Genomic DNA, 19,946 nt, shown 5'->3' on the forward strand with positions numbered 1-19,946 from the left:
TTCCTAACATTGTTTGGAGAACTCTGAATCTGATTAGGATGTAGTATAGGGCAGTTCTTCTGAAGGAGACTGGTTCGTTCTGTCGGTGACAGGAGATGAACACAGGAGAGACCAGAGAGAGGAGACCAGAGAGAGGAGAGAGAGGGAGGGACAGGAGAGACCAGAGAGAGGAGACCAGAGAGAGGAGAGAGAGGGAGGGACAGGAGAGACCAGAGAGAGGAGAGACCAGAGAGGGACAGGAGAGACCAGAGAGAGGAGACAGACAGGAGATTAACACAGGAGAGACCAGAGAGAGGAGAGAGAGGGAGGGACAGGAGTGGGAGGGGGTTGGATGTGTGTGTCTGAGTTCCTGCGTTGATGTGTGTGTGTGAGACCGTAAAACGTGTGAGTTTGTAGAACACTGACTGTGTGTGTGAATGCAACAAAACTAGACTTCCACATCAGCTGTGTGTGTGAGGATGTGGAAGTCGTATGAGAGAGTGAGAGCAGGAACATTAAGGTGCAGTAGCGCACGGCGGCCAGCGGGTGGTGATAGCGCCGTCTACAGGGCAGTGAGACGGCCGGTGAGTGCTGCCTGCAGCTCCGAGGGCAGAAACACCCCCAGCTCTGTGATGATGCCCCCCGTTATCAGCTGGTGGGGGGTCACGTCAAACGCCGGGTTCCACACATCAATACCTGGAGAGGAAGAGAGGGGAGAAGGGACAGAGAGCAAGATAAATTAGGGGGTGGGGGGTTAGGGAGAGAGTGAGAAGGTAGAGAGCGACAGAGGAAGAAGGGGAGAAGGGACAGAGAGCAAGATAAATTAGGGGGTGGGGGTTAGGGAGAGACGGTAGAGAGCGACAGAGGAAGAGAGGGGAGAAGGGACAGAGAGCAAGATAAATTAGGGGTGGGAGGTTAGGGAGAGAGTGAGAAGGTAGAGAGCGACAGAGGAAGAGAGGGGAGAAGGTAGAGAGCGACAGAGGAAGAGAGGGGAGAAGGGACAGAGAGCAAGATAAATTAGGGGTGGGAGGTTAGGGAGAGAGTGAGAAGGTAGAGAGCGACAGAGGAAGAGAGGGGAGAAGGTAGAGAGCGACAGAGGAGAGAGAGAGGGGAGAAGGGACAGAGAGCAAGATAAATTAGGGGTGGGAGGTTAGGGAGAGAGTGAGAAGGTAGAGAGCGACAGAGGAAGAGAGGGGAGAAGGTAGAGAGCGACAGAGGAAGAGAGGGGAGAAGGGACAGAGAGCAAGATAAATTAGGGGGTGGGGGGTTAGGGAGAGACAGTAGAGAGCGACAGAGGAAGAGAGGGGAGAAGGGAGGGAGGTAAATCATGGTAGAGTGAGGGTGTAATGGGAGGGAAGAGAAGGAGAGAGAGAGCAGGAACACCCCGGGGAACAGCGTCTCCATTAAAGGAGAGGATAATATAATTACTGTGATGTCACAGAGCTCCTCTTCTAGTTCTGTAATTAGAGACACGTGTCACAAGTCAATCAGCTTCGGTACATTCTCCAGAGAATACACTGTCCCTCTGTCTGTCTACCAGGGACTGTTATATCTCTACCAGGGACTGTTATATCTCTACCAGGGACTGTTATATCTCTACCAGGGACTGTTATATCTCTACCAGGGACTGTTATATCTCTACCAGGGACTGTTATATCTCTACCAGGGACTGTTATATCTCTACCAGGGACTGTTATATCTCTACCAGGGACTGTTATATCTCTACCAGGGACTGTTATATCTCTACCACGACACCGTTCCCTCTATCTGTCTACCAGGGACTGTTATATCTCTACCAGGGACTGTTATATCTCTACCACGACACTGTCCCCCTGTCTGTCTGTCTGTCTGTCTACCAGGGACTGTTATATCTCTACCAGGGACTGTTATATCTCTACCAGGGACTGTTATATCTCTACCAGGGACTGTTATATCTCTACCAGGGACTGTTATATCTCTACCAGGGACTGTTATATCTCTACCAGGGACTGTTATATCTCTACCAGGGACTGTTATATCTCTACCAGGGACTGTTATATCTCTACCACGACACCGTTCTGTCCTCTGTCTGTCTACCAGGGACTGTTATATCTCTACCAGGGACTGTTATATCTCTACCAGGGACTGTTATATCTCTACCAGGGACTGTTATATCTCTACCAGGGACTGTTATATCTCTACCAGGGACTGTTCTGTCTGTCTACCAGGGACTGTTATATCTCTACCAGGGACTGTTATATCTCTACCAGGGACTGTTATATCTCTACCAGGGACTGTCTATATCTGTCTACCAGGGACTGTTATATCTCTACCAGGGACTGTTATATCTCTACCACGACACTGTCCCTCTGTCTGTCTACCAGGGACTGTCTGTCTACCAGGGACTGTTATATCTCTACCAGGGACTGTTATATCTCTACCAGGGACTGTTATATCTCTACCACTACACCGTTCCCTCTGTCTGTCTACCAGGGACTGTTATATCTCTACCAGGGACTGTTATATCTCTACCAGGGACTGTTATATCTCTACCAGGACACTGTCCCCCCTGTCTGTCTGTCTGTCTGTCTACCAGGGACTGTTATATCTCTACCAGGGACTGTTATATCTCTACCACGACACTGTCCCCCCTGTCTGTCTGTCTGTCTGTCTACCAGGGACTGTTATATCTCTACCAGGGACTGTATATCTCTACCACGACACTGTCTACCCCCCTGTCTGTCTGTCTGTCTGTCTGTCTGTTATATCTACCAGGGACTCTGTCTGTCTGTCTACCTGTCTACACTGTCCCAGGGACTGTTATATCTCTACCAGGGACTGTTATATCTCTACCACGACACTGTCCCCCCCCTGTCTGTCTGTCTGTCTGTCTACCAGGGACTGTTATATCTCTACCAGGGACTGTTATATCTCTACCACGACACTGTCCCCCTGTCTGTCTGTCTGTTGTCTGTCTACCAGGGACTGTCTGTATCTCTACCAGGGACTGTTATATCTCTACCACGACACTGTCCCCTGTCTGTCTGTCTGTCTGTCTACCAGGGACTGTTATATCTCTACCAGGGACTGTTATATCTCTACCACGACACTGTCCCCTGTCTGTCTGTCTGTCTACCAGGGACTGTTATATCTCTACCACGACACTGTCCCCCCCTGTCTGTCTGTCTGTCTACCAGGGACTGTTATATCTCTACCACGACACTGTCCCCCTGTCTGTCTGTCTGTCTACACTGTTATATCTCTACCACGACACTATCCCCCTGTCTGTCTGTCTGTCTACCAGGGACTGTTATATCTCTACCACGACACTGTCCCCCTGTCTGTCTGTCTGTCTACCAGGGACTGTTATATCTCTACCACGACACTATCCCCCTGTCTGTCTGTCTGTCTACCAGGGACTGTTATATCTCTACCACGACACTGTCCCCCTGTCTGTCTGTCTGTCTACCAGGGACTGTTATATCTCTACCAGGACACTATCCCCCTGTCTGTCTGTCTGTCTACCAGGGACTGTTATATCTCTGTCGACACTATCCCCCTGTCTGTCTGTCTGTCTACCAGGGACTGTTATATCTCTACCACGACACTGTCCCCCTGTCTGTCTGTCTGTCTACCAGGGACTGTTATATCTCTACCAGGGACACTATCCCCCTGTCTGTCTGTCTGTCTACCAGGGACTGTTATATCTCTACCACGACACTGTCCCCCTGTCTGTCTGTCTGTCTACCAGGGACTGTTATATCTCTACCACGACACTATCCCCCTGTCTGTCTGTCTGTCTACCAGGGACTGTTATATCTCTACCACGACACTGTCCCCTGTCTGTCTGTCTGTCTGTCTACCAGGGACTGTTATATCTCTACCACGACACTGTCCCCCTGTCTGTCTGTCTGTCTACCAGGGACTGTTATATCTCTACCACGACACTGTCCCCCTGTCTGTCTGTCTGTCTACCAGGGACTGTTATATCTCTACCACTACACTATCCCCCTGTCTGTCTGTCTGTCTGTCTACCAGGGACTGTTATATCTCTACCAGGACACTGTCCCCCTGTCTGTCTGTCTGTCTACCAGGGACTGTTATATCTCTACCACGACACTGTCCCCCTGTCTGTCTGTCTGTCTACCAGGGACTGTTATATCTCTACCACGACACTATCCCCCTGTCTGTCTGTCTGTCTGTCTACCAGGGACTGTTATATCTCTACCACGACACTGTCCCCCTGTCTGTCTGTCTGTCTACCAGGGACTGTTATATCTCTACCACTACACTATCCCCCTGTCTGTCTGTCTGTCTACCAGGGACTGTTATATCTCTACCACGACACTATCCCCCTGTCTGTCTGTCTGTCTACCAGGGACTGTTATATCTCTACCAGGACACTATCCCCCTGTCTGTCTGTCTGTCTGTCTACCAGGGACTGTTATATCTCTACCACGACACTATCCCCCTGTCTGTCTGTCTGTCTACCAGGGACTGTTATATCTCTACCACGACACTGTCCCCCCTGTCTGTCTGTCTGTCTACCAGGGACTGTTATATCTCTACCACGACACTATCCCCCTGTCTGTCTGTCTGTCTACCAGGGACTGTTATATCTCTACCACGACACTGTCCCCCCCTGTCTGTCTGTCTGTCTGTCTACCAGGGACTGTTATATCTCTACCACGACACTGTCCCCCTGTCTGTCTGTCTGTCTACCAGGGACTGTTATATCTCTACCACGACACTGTCCCCCTGTCTGTCTGTCTGTCTACCAGGGACTGTTATATCTCTACCACTACACTATCCCCCTGTCTGTCTGTCTGTCTGTCTACCAGGGACTGTTATATCTCTACCACGACACTATCCCCCCCTGTCTGTCTGTCTGTCTACCAGGGACTGTTATATCTCTACCACGACACTGTCCCCCTGTCTGTCTGTCTGTCTGTCTACACTGTTATATCTCTACCACGACACTATCCCCCTGTCTGTCTGTCTGTCTACCAGGGACTGTTATATCTCTACCACGACACTGTCCCCCTGTCTGTCTGTCTGTCTACCAGGGACTGTTATATCTCTACCACTACACTATCCCCTGTCTGTCTGTCTGTCTGTCTGTCTACCAGGGACTGTTATATCTCTACCACGACACTATCCCCCTGTCTGTCTGTCTGTCTACCAGGGACTGTTATATCTCTACCACGACACTGTCCCCCTGTCTGTCTGTCTGTCTACCAGGGACTGTTATATCTCTACCACGACACTGTCCCCCCCCCTGTCTGTCTGTCTGTCTGTCTACCAGGGACTGTTATATCTCTACCACGACACTGTCCCCCTGTCTGTCTGTCTGTCTGTCTGTCTACCAGGGACTGTTATATCTCTACCACGACACTATCCCCCTGTCTGTCTGTCTGTCTACCAGGGACTGTTATATCTCTACCACGACACTGTCCCCCTGTCTGTCTGTCTGTCTGTCTACCAGGGACTGTTATATCTCTACCACGACACTATCCCCCTGTCTGTCTGTCTGTCTACCAGGGACTGTTATATCTCTACCACGACACTATCCCCCTGTCTGTCTGTCTGTCTACACTGTTATATCTCTACCACGACACTATCCCCCTGTCTGTCTGTCTGTCTACACTGTTATATCTCTACCACTACACTGTCCCCCTGTCTGTCTGTCTGTCTACCAGGGACTGTTATATCTCTACCACGACACTATCCCCCTGTCTGTCTGTCTGTCTACACTGTTATATCTCTACCACGACACTATCCCCCTGTCTGTCTGTCTGTCTATACTGTTATATCTCTACCACTACACTGTCCCCCCCTGTCTGTCTGTCTGTCTGTCTACCAGGGACAACACTGTTATCTCTCTACCAGGGACTACACTGTTATATCTCTACCACGACACTATCCCCCTGTCTGTCTGTCTGTCTACACTGTTATATCTCTACCACGACACTATCCCCCTGTCTGTCTGTCTGTCTACACTGTTATATCTCTACCACTACACTGTCCCCCCCTGTCTGTCTGTCTACCAGGGACAACACTGTTATCTCTCTACCAGGGACTACACTGTTATATCTCTACCACGACACTATCCCCCCTGTCTGTCTGTCTGTCTGTCTACACTGTTATATCTCTACCACTACACTGTCCCCCCTGTCTGTCTGTCTGTCTGTCTACCAGGGACAACACTGTTATCTCTCTACCAGGGACTACACTGTTATATCTCTACCACGACACTATCCCCCTGTCTGTCTGTCTGTCTGTCTACACTGTTATATCTCTACCACTACACTGTCCCCCTGTCTGTCTGTCTGTCTACCAGGGACAACACTGTTATCTCTCTACCAGGGACTACACTGTTATATCTCTACCACGACACTATCCCCCCTGTCTGTCTGTCTGTCTACACTGTTATATCTCTACCACTACACTGTCCCCGTCTGTCTGTCTGTCTGTCTGTCTGTCTGTCTGTCTGTCTGTCTGTCTGTCTGTCTGTCTACCAGGGACAACACTGTTATATCTCTAACAGGGACAACACTGTTATATCTCTACCAGGGACTACACTGTTATATCTCTACCAGGGACTACACTGTTATATCTCTACCAGGGACTACACTGTTATATCTCTACCAGGGACTACACTGTTATATCTCTACCAGGGACTACACTGTTATATCTCTACCAGGGACTACACTGTTATATCTCTACCAGGGACTACACTGTTATATCTCTACCAGGGACTACACTGTTATATCTCTACCAGGGACTACACTGTTATATCTCTACCAGGGACTACACTGTTATATCTCTACCAGGGACTACACTGTTATATCTCTACCAGGGACTACACTGTTATATCTCTACCAGGGACTACACTGTTATATCTCTACCAGGGACTACACTGTTATATCTCTACCAGGGACTACACTGTTATATCTCTCTCCCCAGCTCTATCACTATGTTTCTATCAATCTGTCTGTTTCTCCCTCTGCCATTGTCTCCCGCTCTCTGTCCATCACCACCTAGCTTCTCCACACCTCATTAACTCACGGTCTGTCTTCTGTCATCGCACACACACCCACCTCCACCCCCACACACCCACCTCCACCCCTACACCTCCACACCCACCTCCACCCCTACACCTCCACCTCCACCCCTACACCCACCCCTACACCTCCACACCCACCCCTACACCTCCACACCCACCTCCACCCCTACACCTCCACACACACACCTGGGGCAGCAATGGGTACTCCGTTGATGCTGGTGAGTTCCTCGGCGGGGCGCTCCTCGATGACAATGTGTCGGCCACTCTCCAGACTCAGGTCACATGACGTGCTGGGCGCCGCCACGTAGAATGGGATCCCATGGTGCTTTGCGGCGATGGCCAGCTGGTACGTGCCGATTTTGTTGGCCGTGTCACCGTTAGCAACCACCCTGTCCGCCCCTACGACAACAGCTGAGACGGAGAGAGGAAGAGATAGACAGAGAGAGAGGGGGTAGACAGAGAGAGAGAGGGTAGACAGAGAGAGAGGGGGTAGACAGAGAGAGAGGGGGTAGACAGAGAGAGAGAGGGTAGACAGGTAGACAGAGAGGGTAGACAGAGAGGGGACAGACAGAGAGGGTAGACAGAGAGGGTAGACAGAGAGGGTAGACAGAGAGAGAGAGGGGACAGTAGACAGAGAGAGAGAGGGTAGACAGAGAGAGAGAGGGTAGACAGAGAGAGAGAGGGTAGACAGAGAGAGAGGGTAGACAGAGAGAGAGAGGGTAGACAGAGAGAGAGAGGGTAGACAGAGAGAGAGAGGGTAGACAGAGAGAGAGAGGGTAGACAGAGAGAGAGAGGGTAGACAGAGAGAGAGAGGAAATAGACAGAGAGAGAGAGGAAATAGACAGAGAGAGAGAGGAAATAGACAGAGAGAGAGAGGATAGACAGAGAGAGAGAGGAAATAGACAGAGAGAGAGAGGAAATAGACAGAGAGAGAGAGGAAGTAGACAGAGAGAGAGGAAATAGACAGAGAGAGAGGAAATAGACAGAGAGAGAGAGGAAATAGACAGAGAGAGAGGAAATAGACAGAGAGAGGAAATAGACAGAGAGAGAGAGAGAGGAAGAGAGGGAAGGGATAGACAGAGAGAGAGAGGAAGAGATAGACAGAGAGAGAGAGGAAGAGGGGGAAGGGATAGACAGAGAGAGAGGGGGTAGACAGAGAGAGAGAGAGAGAGAGAGGAAATAGACAGAGATAGATAGACAGAGAGAGAGAGAGAGAGAGGAAATAGACAGAGATAGATAGACAGAGAGAGAGGATAGAGACAGAGAGAGAGAGGAAGAGAGGGAAGGGATAGACAGAGAGAGAGGATAGAGACAGAGAGAGAGGATAGAGACAGAGAGAGAGGAAGGGATAGACAGAGAGAGAGGAAATAGACAGAGAGAGAGGAAATAGACAGAGAGAGAGAGAGAGGAAGAGAGGGAAGGGATAGACAGAGAGAGAGAGGAAGAGATAGACAGAGAGAGAGGAAGAGGGGGAAGGGATAGACAGAGAGAGAGGGGGTAGACAGAGAGAGAGAGAGAGAGAGAGAGAGAGAGGAAATAGACAGAGATAGATAGACAGAGAGAGAGAGAGAGAGAGAGAGGAAATAGACAGAGATAGATAGACAGAGAGAGAGGATAGAGACGGAGAGAGAGGATAGAGACAGAGAGAGAGAGGAAGAGAGGGAAGGGATAGACAGAGAGAGAGGAAGAGGGGGAAGGGATAGACAGAGAGAGAGAGGAAGAGGGGGAAGGGATAGACAGAGAGAGAGAGGAAGAGGGGGAAGGGATAGACAGAGAGAGAGGGGATAGACAGAGAGAGAGGGGGTAGACAGAGAGAGGGAGAGAGAGAGGAAATAGACAGAGATAGATAGACAGAGAGAGAGGAAGAGGGGGAAGGGATAGACAGAGAGAGAGGAAATAGACAGAGATAGATAGACAGAGAGAGAGAGAGAGAGAGGAAGAAAGACAGAGAGAGAGAGAGAGAGGAAGAGAGAGAGAGAAGAGAGAGAGAGAGAGGAAGAGAGAGAGAGGAAGAGAGAGAGAGAGAGGAAGGGATAGACAGAGAGAGAGAGGAAGAGAGGGAAGGGATAGACAGAGAGGAAGAGAGAGAGAGAGAGGAAGGGATAGACAGAGAGAGAGAGAGGAAGAGAGGGAAGGGATAGAGAGAGAGAGAGAGGAAGAGAGGGAAGGGATAGACAGAGAGAGAGAGGAAGAGAGGGAAGGGATAGACAGAGAGAGAGAGGAAGAGAGGGAAGGGATAGACAGAGAGAGAGAGGAAGAGAGGGAAGGGATAGACAGAGAGAGAGAGGAAGAGAGGGAAGGGATAGACAGAGAGAGAGAGGAAGAGAGGGAAGGGATAGACAGAGAGAGAGAGGAAGAGAGGGAAGGGATAGACAGAGAGAGAGAGGAAGAGAGGGAAGGGATAGACAGAGAGAGAGAGGAAGAGAGGGAAGGGATAGAGAGAGAGAGAGGAAGAGAGGGAAGGGATAGACAGAGAGAGAGAGGAAGAGAGGGAAGGGATAGACAGAGAGAGAGAAGAAATAACAGTATAGTGATAAGAGATGGATAGAACATCAAACCAAAGCAGTTATTGGAGAAGGAGAAGAAGATAAGAGTAAAGTCAGTCAGACAGGCAGTCAGACAGACAGGCAGTCAGACAGGCAGTCAGACAGGCAGTCAGGCAGTCAGTCAGACAGGCAGTCAGACAGGCAGTCAGACAGGCAGTCAGACAGGCAGTCAGACAGGCAGTCACAGGCAGTCAGACAGGCAGTCAGTCAGACAGGCAGTCAGACAGACAGGCAGTCAGACAGACAGGCAGTCAGACAGGCAGTCAGACAGGCAGTCAGACAGGCAGTCAGACAGGCAGTCAGACAGGCAGACAGGCAGACAGACAGGCAGTCAGACAGGCAGTCAGACAGGCTGTGTATACCTGTGATGCTCTTCTCTCTCATGGTGAGTGCAGCCATGCTGTCTGTGATGAGAGTAGCAGGGAAGCCTTCAGCCACGGCCTCATAGGCTGTCAGTCTGGCCCCTTGGTTATAGGGTCTGGTCTCTGTACAATACATCCGCTTCAGTCTGCCGAGAGCATGGAGGGAACGCACCACACCTGGAGACACACACACTGCTTATAGTCTGGTACTAGAGCATGGAGGGAACGCACCACACCTGGAGACACACACACTCTGGTTATAGTCTGGTACTAGAGCATGGAGGGAACGCACCACACCTGGAGACACACACACTGCTTATAGTCTGGTACTAGAGCATGGAGGGAACGCACCACACCTGGAGACACACACACTGCTTATAGTCTGGTACTAGAGCATGGAGTCTGGTACTAGAGCGCACCACACCTGGAGACACACACACTGCTTATAGTCTGGTACTAGAGCATGGAGGGAACGCACCACACCTGGAGACACACACACTCTGGTTATAGTCTGGTACTAGAGCATGGAGACTCTGGTTATAGTCTGGTACTAGAGCACAGAGACTCTGGTTATAGTCTGGTACTAGAGCACAGAGACTCTGGTTATAGTCTGGTACTAGAGCACAGAGACTCTGGTTATAGTCTGGTACTAGAGCACAGAGACTCTGGTTATAGTCTGGTACTAGAGCACAGAGACTCTCTGGTTATAGTCTGGTACTAGAGCACAGAGACACACAGGTTATAGTCTGGTACTAGAGCACAGAGACACACAGGTTATAGTCTGGTACTAGAGCACAGAGACTCTGGTTATAGTCTGGTACTAGAGCACAGAGACTCTCTGGTTATAGTCTGGTACTAGAGCACAGAGACTCTGGTTATAGTCTGGTACTAGAGCACAGAGACACAGGTTATAGTCTGGTACTAGAGCACAGAGACACAGGTTATAGTCTGGTACTAGAGCCCAGAGACTCTCTGTCTTACCCAGTGCGGTGCCGTATCCTGCCGTGGCCAGTGACCCGGTGTTGCAGTGAGTTAAGATAGTGACAGAGTCTCGGGGAACACCAGACAGGATGTGCTGAGCTCCGTAGTTACCGATCTTCTTGTTGTCATTGACATCCCGCTCCAGCATCTCCTCGATCCAGCCAATCACACTGCAGAATGGGCGGGGATTAGAGGAGAGGGAGTGTGTCTGTCATAAAGCAGTCTTCCCTTTTCACCTTCTGATCTACTCTTTAGTTTCGTCCACTTTCATCTCCCTCGCTCTGGGTCTCCCTCTCTCGCTCGCTCTGGGTCTCCCTCTCTCGCTCGCTCTGGGTCTCCCTCTCTCGCTCGCTCTGGGTCTCCCTCTCTCGCTCGCTCTGGGTCTCCCTCTCTCGCTCGCTCTGGGTCTCCCTCTCTCGCTCGCTCTGGGTCTCCCTCTCTCGCTCGCTCTGGGTCTCCCTCTCTCGCTCGCTCTGGGTCTCCCTCTCTCGCTCGCTCTGGGTCTCCCTCTCTCGCTCGCTCTGGGTCTCCCTCTCTCGCTCGCTCTGGGTCTCCTCTCTCGCTCGCTCTGGGTCTCCCTCTCTCTCCCTACATCCATCCCCTCTCTCTCTCCCTACATCCACCCATCCCCCCTCTCTCCCTACATCCACCCATCCCCCCTCTCTCTCCCTACATCCACCCATCCCCCTCTCTCTCCCTACATCCACCCATCCCCCTCTCTCTCCCTACATCCACCCATCCCCTCTCTCTCCCTACATCCACCCATCCCCTCTCTCTCTCCCTACATCCACCCATCCCCTCTCTCTCTGCCTACATCCACCCATCCTCACCCATTCTCTCCCTCTCTCTCTCTCTCTACATCCATCTCTCTCTCTCCCTACATCCATCTCTCTCTCTCTCCATCCATCCCTCCCTCTCCCTCTCTCCATCCATCCCTCCCCCTCTCTCTCTACATCCATCCCTCTCTCTCTCCCTACATCCATCTCTCTCTCTCTCCATCCATCCCTCCCTCTCTCTCTCTCCATCCATCCCTCCCTCCCTCTCTCTCTCTCTCTCTCTCTCTATCCATCCCTCCCCTCTCTCTCTCTCTCTCTCTCTCCATCCATCCCTCTCTCTCTCTCTCTCCCTACATCCATCCCTCCCTCCATCTCTCTCCCTACATCCATCCCTCCCTCCATCTCTCTCCCTACATCCATCCCTCCCTCCATCTCCCTCCCTACATCCATCCCTCCCTCCATCTCCCTCCCTACATCCATCCCTCCCTCCATCTCCATCTCTCTACACCCATTCCTCTCTCCATCTCTACATCCATCCCTCTCTCCATACCTCTCTGTGAGTTGTTCTGGGTTTTTCTCCATGCTCTCGTTCTCGGCAAACTCCATCAGTTCTCGGGCGGCCCGGCCCATATTGACAGCCGTGGGTCTTGCAGAAGTCAGGTGACACAGAGACTCCCGGATGAAGGTCACGGGGTCGTTGCCCCCGGCACCTGCGCGCAGCTCCACTGCCAGGCTCAGACAGCCTACGATGGCGATGGCAGGAGCCCCCCGTACCTGGAGGGGGAGAAGGAATGGAGGGGGGAGAAGGAATGGAGAAGGAATGGAGGGGAGAAGGAATGGAGGGGGGGGAGAATGGAAGAGAAGGAATGGAGGGGAGAGAAGGAATGGATGGGGAGAGAAGGAATGGAGGGGAGAAGGAATGGAGGGGAGAAGGAATGGAGGGGAGAAGGAATGGAGGGGGAGAAGGAATGGAGGGGGAGAAGGAATGGAGGGGGAGAAGGAATGGAGGGGAGAGAAGGAATGGAATGGAGGGGGAGAAGGAATGGGGGAGGGGGAGAAGGAATGGAGGGGGAGAAGGAATGGAGGGGAGAAGGAATGGAGGGGGAGAAGGAATGGAGGGGGAGAAGGAATGGAGGGGAGGAGGAATGGAGGGGGAGAAGGGGAGAGAAGGAATGGAATGGAGGGGGAGAAGGAATGGAGGGGGGAGAAGGAATGGAGAGGGAGGAGGAATGGAGGGGGAGAAGGAATGGAGGGGGAGGAGGAATGGAGGGGGAGAAGGAATGGAGGGGGAGAAGGAATGGAGGGGGAGAAGGAATGGAGGGGGAGAAGGAATGGAGGAGGAGAAGGAATGGAGGAGGAGAAGGAATGGAGGGGAAGGAGGAATGGAGAGGGAACCAGACATCATATTGGAATTGAGCCTTTGAACATTTCTTGTAATCCTCCAGGTAAACCAGAGGGGGAGGACCTGTGTGTCTATCGAACTCTCTCATTGGTCTTTATCATACACCTGTCTCCTCCCATCTCTCCTCACCTGCTGGAACCCCCACACTCCTCTAGAACTCTCCTGTCCAGAAGACTGAAACTATGCAGTACGAGGCAATACCAGAAAGGATCGTATGTAGGCAATACCAGACAGGACCGTATGTAGGCAATACCAGACAGGACCGTATGTAGGCAATACCAGACAGGACCGTATGTAGGCAATACCAGACAGGACCGTATGTAGGCAATACCAGACAGGACCGTATGTAGGCAATACCAGACAGGACCGTATGTAGGCAATACCAGACAGGATCGTATGTAGGCAATACCAGCAGGAATACCAGACAGGACCGTATGTAGGCAATACCAGACAGGACCGTATGTAGGCAATACCAGACAGGACCGTATGCAACACCAGACAGGCAATACCAGACAGGACCGTATGTAGGCAATACCAGACAGGACCGTATGTAGGCAATACCAGACAGGACCGTATGTAGGCAATACCAGGATAGGCAACACCAGACAGGACCGTATGTAGGCAACACCAGACAGGACCGTATGTAGGCAACACCAGACAGGACCGTATGTAGGCAACACCAGACAGGACCGTACAGGCAGGAATACCAGACAGGACCGTATGTAGGCAATACCAGGCAGGACCGTATGTATGTAGGCAACACCAGACAGGACCAGGCAGGACAGGACCGTATGTAGGCAACACCAGGCAGGACCGTATGTAGGCAACACCAGACAGGACCGTATGTAGGCAACAGGACCAGACAGGACCGTATGTAGGCAACACCAGACAGGACAGACATGTAGGCAACACCAGACAGGACCGTATAGGCAACACCAGACAGGACCGTATGTAGGCAACACCAGACAGGACCGTATGTAGGCAATACCAGACACCAGCAACACCACAGGACCGTATGTAGGCAACACCAGACAGGACCGTGTAGGCAACACCAGACAGGACCGTATGTAGGGCAGGACACCAGACAGGACCGTATGTAGGCAACACCAGACAGGACCGTAAGGCAACACCAGACAGGACCGTATGTAGGCAACACCAGACAGGACCGTATGTGCAGGACCGTATGTAGGCAACACCAGACAGGACCGTATGTAGGCAACACCAGACAGGACCGTATGTAGGCAACACCAGACAGGACTGTATACAGGCAACACCAGACAGGACCGTACACACACGCCCAACCCTCTAACCACTAGGCTACCTGCCGACACAAAGCAGAGGGCGATAGTCAGGACACACAGACAGCAGGACTGTGAGTAGTGGTGTGTGACGTCACCAGTGTGTGAGATCAGCGGCAGCTTGGTATCATCCATCCCCAGAGACACAGAGACACGACCATTACTATCACCATGACGACATCATACTGTTTAAGAGGCGTTCCATCACAGGTCTGAAGTTGGACTGATGCTCAGATGGAGAGTATCTCAGTGTGTGTGTGTGTGTGTGTGTGTGTGTGTGTGTGTGTGTGAGAGAGACAAAGAGGGAGATGAAGAGAGGGTGTCTGCATCAATGGAAGAAGGTTTATTATGAAGAATAAAAAGATAAGAGAACTAGTCTATTTGACGATCAACAAAACACCTCTCCTCATCAGAACCGCTCTGATAAAAGCCGTCGCCAAACACTAATAAAAGGAGTCAACAAGCGGCAGAGCACCGACTGCAGGAGCGAACAAAACCCCGGGAATCGGTCATTAATAATGCATAGACAATCTTTACAGTGAGAGCAAGATAAAGGGAGCGGAGGGGGCGGGCGTTTTCATGGGTGGGTGCGGATACCTGGCACGGTGGTTTTGTCGGTGGCACGGGTTAACGTTAAACGGTAAATAAATAATTGGATCCATTGTCGCTTAGGATCACGTTAAATTGAGAAACCTGGCCGGTAAAAACGAACGAGTGACACACTGTGTGTGTGATCCAACCCCGAGCGTCCACACCGGGGCCGCTATTCCATGCAATACGGCGCTGCGGACGGTAGTAATCGGTGGAAATAGCAGGGACGGTCAAAACACACAGGGCCTGGACTTCAACAAAGAGCCTGTCACAGGCCACGAGCCCTTCGCACAACACCGCCCAGATATGCTCTGTGACAGGACCGAGGGCAGGGTGCACAGCTCACACTAAATATCCACCCTGTCTGACACAAAGACACCCGTAGTCAGCATAGCTACACACACTGGGGTGGAAACACTGCTAACTAGAAACACACACGGGGAGGTGACACGTAGTGAGCGTGGAATCGGACAGGAAACGAACGAGGGAGAAGACAGAGAGTGATATTTCTTACCTTCATGGACTTGATCGCTTCATAGCCGTCCTGCACTGTGCGGACCTCGTCGAACACAGTCTCCTGCGGTAGGAGCAGCTGGTTAAGAATCTGCAGAGACCCGGCCCGGTAACGGATCGCCTCGAGCGTCATGACCCGCGAACGAGATGGTTCGGATGGCACAACACACACACACTCCTCCCGGTTGTCGTTTCGAATCGTCGTGGGTTGGTAGAGGATAAAAGTGCTGGAAAACGAATATTAACTGTCTGGGGGGGAAAAAGAGAGGGTAGCTCAGAAAACCTCTGTCTGACACACATACGGAACCACGTGCTTACCCCGGCAGGAAACCGACCCTGCCTTTCCGAACTTTGTCCACGCCCACCTCTCGCGCGCTCTTTTCGGCGGTGACAGGCCTGCTCTCTTCTTCCTCTCCCCTCTCTCTTCTCCCCCTCTTCTCTCTTCTCTCTTCTCCCCCTCTTCTCTCTTCTCCCCTCTTCTTCCTTCTCCCCCTCTTCTCTCTTCTCCCCCTCTTCTCTCTTCTCCCCCTCTTCTCTCTTCTCCCCCTCTTCTTCTCTTCTCCCCCTCTTCTCTCTTCTCCCCCTCTTCTCTCTTCTCCCCCTCTTCTCTCTTCTCCCCCTCTTCTCTCTTCTCCCCCTCTTCTCTCTTCTCCCCCTCTTCTCTCTTCTCCCCCTCTTCTCTCTTCTCCCCCTCTTCTCTCTGCCCTCTGTTTTGTTTGTAGACACGTAGCGTTCAGATCAAATGTATTAGCGTATAACTGGAGGAGTTGAGCCGGTGCTCTTTCTTACTCTTCAACAACGGAGCAGGCTGCAGCCCCCTCTCATCTCGGGTTTAGGGAGAACGAAGGAACACATACTGAAGCCATTGTCTAGTCCTCTCTCTGCAGCTATAGAGCTAGACAGATTATACTGTACAGACTAGACTGGCGCTATAGTGAGTCTGAGCTATATACAACATAATAAACCTCTCTGTATAGATTGTACTATAGTCATCTCTGCAGCTATGGACTGTACTATAGTCCTCTCTGTATAGACTGTACTATAGTCCCCTCTGTATAGACTGTACTATAGTCCTCTCTGTATAGACTGTACTATAGTCCTCTCTGTATAGACTGTACTATAGTCCTCTCTGTATAGACTGTACTATAGTCCTCTCTGTATAGACTGTACTATAGTCCTCTCTGTATAGACTGTACTATAGTCCTCTCTGTATAGACTGTACTATAGTCCTCTATATATAGACTGTACTATAGTCCTCTCTGTATAGACTGTACTATAGTCCTCTCTGTATAGACTGTACTATAGTCCTCTCTGTATAGACTGTACTATAGTCCTCTCTGTATAGACTGTACTATAGTCCTCTCTGTATAGACTGTACTATAGTCCTCTGTATAGACTACTATAGTCCTCTCTGTATAGACTGTACTATAGTCCTCTCTGTAGACTGTACTATAGTCCCCTCTGTATAGACTGTACTATAGTCCTCTCTGTATAGACTGTACTATAGTCCTCTCTGTATAGACTGTACTATAGTCCTCTGTATAGACTCTACTATAGTCCTCTCTGTATAGACTGTACTATAGTCCCCTCTGTATAGACTGTACTATAGTCCTCTCTGTATAGACTGTACTATAGTCCTCTCTGTATAGACTGTACTATAGTCCTCTCTGTATAGACTGTACTATAGTCCTCTCTGTATAGACTGTACTATAGTCCTCTCTGTATAGACTGTACTATAGTCCCTCACTGTACTATAGTCCTCTCTATAGACTGTACAGTATAGACTGTACTATAGTCCTCTCTATATAGACTGTACTATAGTCCTCTCTGTATAGACTGTACTATAGTCCTCTCTGTATAGCTGTATAGACTGTACTATAGTCCTCTCTGTAGACTGTACTATAGTCCCTCTGTATAGACTGTACTATAGTCCTCTGTATAGACTGTACTATAGTCCTCTCTGTATAGACTGTACTATAGTCCTCTATATATAGACTGTACTATAGTCCTCTGTATAGACTGTACTATAGTCCTCTCTGTATAGACTGTACTATAGTCCTCTCTGTATAGACTGTACTATAGTCCTCTCTGTATAGACTGTACTATAGTCCTCTCTGTATAGACTGTGCTATAGTCCCTCTGTATAGACTGTACTATAGTCCTCTCTGTATAGACTGTACTATAGTCCTCTCTGTATAGACTGTACTATAGTCCTCTCTGTATAGACTGTACTATAGTCCTCTCTGTATAGACTGTACTATAGTCCTCTCTGTATAGACTGTACTATAGTCCTCTGTATAGACTACTATAGTCCTCTCTGTATAGACTGTACTATAGTCCTCTCTGTATAGACTGTACTATAGTCCTCTCTGTATAGACTGTACTATAGTCCTCTCTGTATAGACTGTACAATAGTCCTCACTGCACTATAGTCCTCACTGTATAGACTGTACTATAGTCCTCTCTATATAGACTGTACTATAGTCCTCTCTATATAGACTGTACTATAGTCCTCTCTGTATAGACTGTACTATAGTCCTCTCTGTATAGCTGTATAGACTGTACTATAGCCCTCTCTGCAGACTACTATAGCCCTCTGTATAGACTGTACTATAGTCCTCTCTGTATAGACTGTACTATAGTCCTCCCTGGAGCGGTATACTGATTTATAGTCTATAGAGACTTGACTAGCTGTATACTGAGCTATATACTATAGTCAGTCTAGAGAGATGATGTAGGCAATACTGGTCACTCACCACTCTGTATAGACTCACTATAGTCCTCCACCACCATAGACTCACCACTCAGTTTACCTGTCACTCACTCATAGTCACTCACTCACTCACTCACTCACAAATAAACACAATATACAGGCTTAATTCATTCTGGTATTTTAATCCAACCATGATTCCCCTCCCAAGACATTTGACCACATCATTATAATGCCAGTTAATAGTTCATTCTCCATCACCTTTGGACACACACATGTTCTTCATTTAAAAATAGAGCCATAGTCAATGCTGTATATATAATATATTAACAGGTCTATACTGACTGATTGCTAACAATGGATACATGTTTTTAACATAAAAAACAAACCAAACAAAAAACGGTGCTGATCTGGGATCAGTTTAGCCACCAGGACTGGGGGACTGGGCCTGTATCCTCAAAGCTTCTCAGAGCAGCAGTGCTGATCTAGGATCAGTTTAGCCACCAGGACTGGGGGACTGGGCCTGTATCCTCAAAGCTTCTCAGAGCAGCAGTGCTGATCTAGGATCAGTTTAGCCACCAGGACTGGGGGACTGGGCCTGTATCCTAAAGCTTCTCAGAGCAGCAGTGCTGATCTAGGATCAGTTTAGCCACCAGGACTGGGGGACTGGGCCTGTATCCTCAAAGCTTCTCAGAGCAGCAGTGCTGATCTAGGATCAGTTTAACCACCAGGACTGGGGACTGGGCCTGTATCCTCAAAGCTTCTCAGAGCAGCAGTGCTGATCTAGGATCAGTTTAGCCACCAGGACTGGGGGACTGGGCCTGTATCCTCAAAGCTTCTCAGAGCAGCAGTGCTGATCTAGGATCAGTTTAGCCACCAGGACTGGGGGACTGGGCCTGTTTCCACAAAGCTTCTCAGAGCAGCAGTGCTGATCTAGGATCAGTTTAGCCACCAGGACTGGGCCTGTATCCACAAAGCTTCTCAGAGCAGCAGTGCTGATCTAGGATCAGTTTAACCACCAGGACTGGGGGACTGGGCCTGTATCCTCAAAGCTTCTCAGAGCAGCAGTGCTGATCTAGGATCAGTTTAGCCACCAGGACTGGGGGACTGGGCCAGTATCCTCAAAGCTCAGAGCAGCAGTGCTGATCTAGGATCAGTTTAGCCACCAGGACTGGGGGACTGGCCTGTTTCCACAAAGCTTCTCAGAGCAGCAGTGCTGATCTAGGATCAGTTTAGCCACCAGGACTGGGCCTGTATCCACAAAGCTTCTCAGAGCAGCAGTGCTGATCTAGGATCAGTTTAGCCACCAGGACTGGGGGACTGGGCCTGTATCCTCAAAGCTTCTCAGAGCAGCAGTGCTGATCTAGGATCAGTTTAGCCACCAGGACTGGGGGACTGGGCCTGTATCCTCAAAGCTTCTCAGAGCAGCAGTGCTGATCTGGGATCAGTTTAGCCACCAGGACTGGGGACTGGGCCTGTATCCTCAAAGCTTCTCAGAGCAGCAGTGCTGATCTAGGATCAGTTTAGCCACCAGGACTGGGGACTGGGCCTGTATCCTCAAAGCTTCTCAGAGCAGCAGTGCTGATCTAGGATCAGTTTAGCCACCAGGACTGGGGGACTGGGCCTGTATCCTCAAAGCTTCTCAGAGCAGCAGTGCTGATCTAGGATCAGTTTAGCCACCAGGACTGGGGGACTGGGCCTGTATCCTCAAAGCTTTCAGAGCAGCAGTGCTGATCTAGGATC

At 50.3% G+C, this 19,946-nt stretch overlaps 1 protein-coding gene across 1 annotated transcript; it reads right to left on the reverse strand.

Moving 5' to 3' along the window:
* Positions 1-273: 273 nt before the first annotated feature.
* mri1 (methylthioribose-1-phosphate isomerase 1) lies at positions 274-15,833 on the reverse strand. Its single transcript, XM_042315218.1, has 6 exons — positions 15,495-15,833; positions 12,240-12,463; positions 10,914-11,083; positions 9,933-10,109; positions 7,211-7,435; positions 274-675 (listed from the first exon to the last, which is right to left on the reverse strand). Exons 1-6 carry the CDS (start codon positions 15,624-15,626, stop codon positions 542-544), a joined length of 1,062 nt encoding a protein of 353 aa, XP_042171152.1. The 5' UTR covers positions 15,627-15,833; the 3' UTR covers positions 274-541.
* Between the last annotated feature and the right edge of the window lie 4,113 nt (positions 15,834-19,946).

This window comes from Oncorhynchus tshawytscha, unplaced genomic scaffold (genome assembly GCF_018296145.1).
Source record: "Oncorhynchus tshawytscha isolate Ot180627B unplaced genomic scaffold, Otsh_v2.0 Un_contig_1534_pilon_pilon, whole genome shotgun sequence".
In the NCBI taxonomy this organism is placed as follows: Eukaryota; Metazoa; Chordata; class Actinopteri; order Salmoniformes; family Salmonidae; genus Oncorhynchus; species Oncorhynchus tshawytscha.

Coding starts and splice junctions, on each gene's coding strand:
- mri1 (XM_042315218.1), bottom strand. CDS start 15,626: ATGACGCTCGAGGCGATCCGTTACCGGGCCGGGTCTCTGCAGATTCTT. Junction 11,084..12,239: donor CCAGAACAACTCACAGAGAG/GTATGGAGAGAG, acceptor CCCATTCTGCAG/TGTGATTGGCTGGATCGAGG. Junction 7,436..9,932: donor GAGAGAGAAGAGCATCACAG/GTATACACAGCC, acceptor TCTCCGTCTCAG/CTGTTGTCGTAGGGGCGGAC.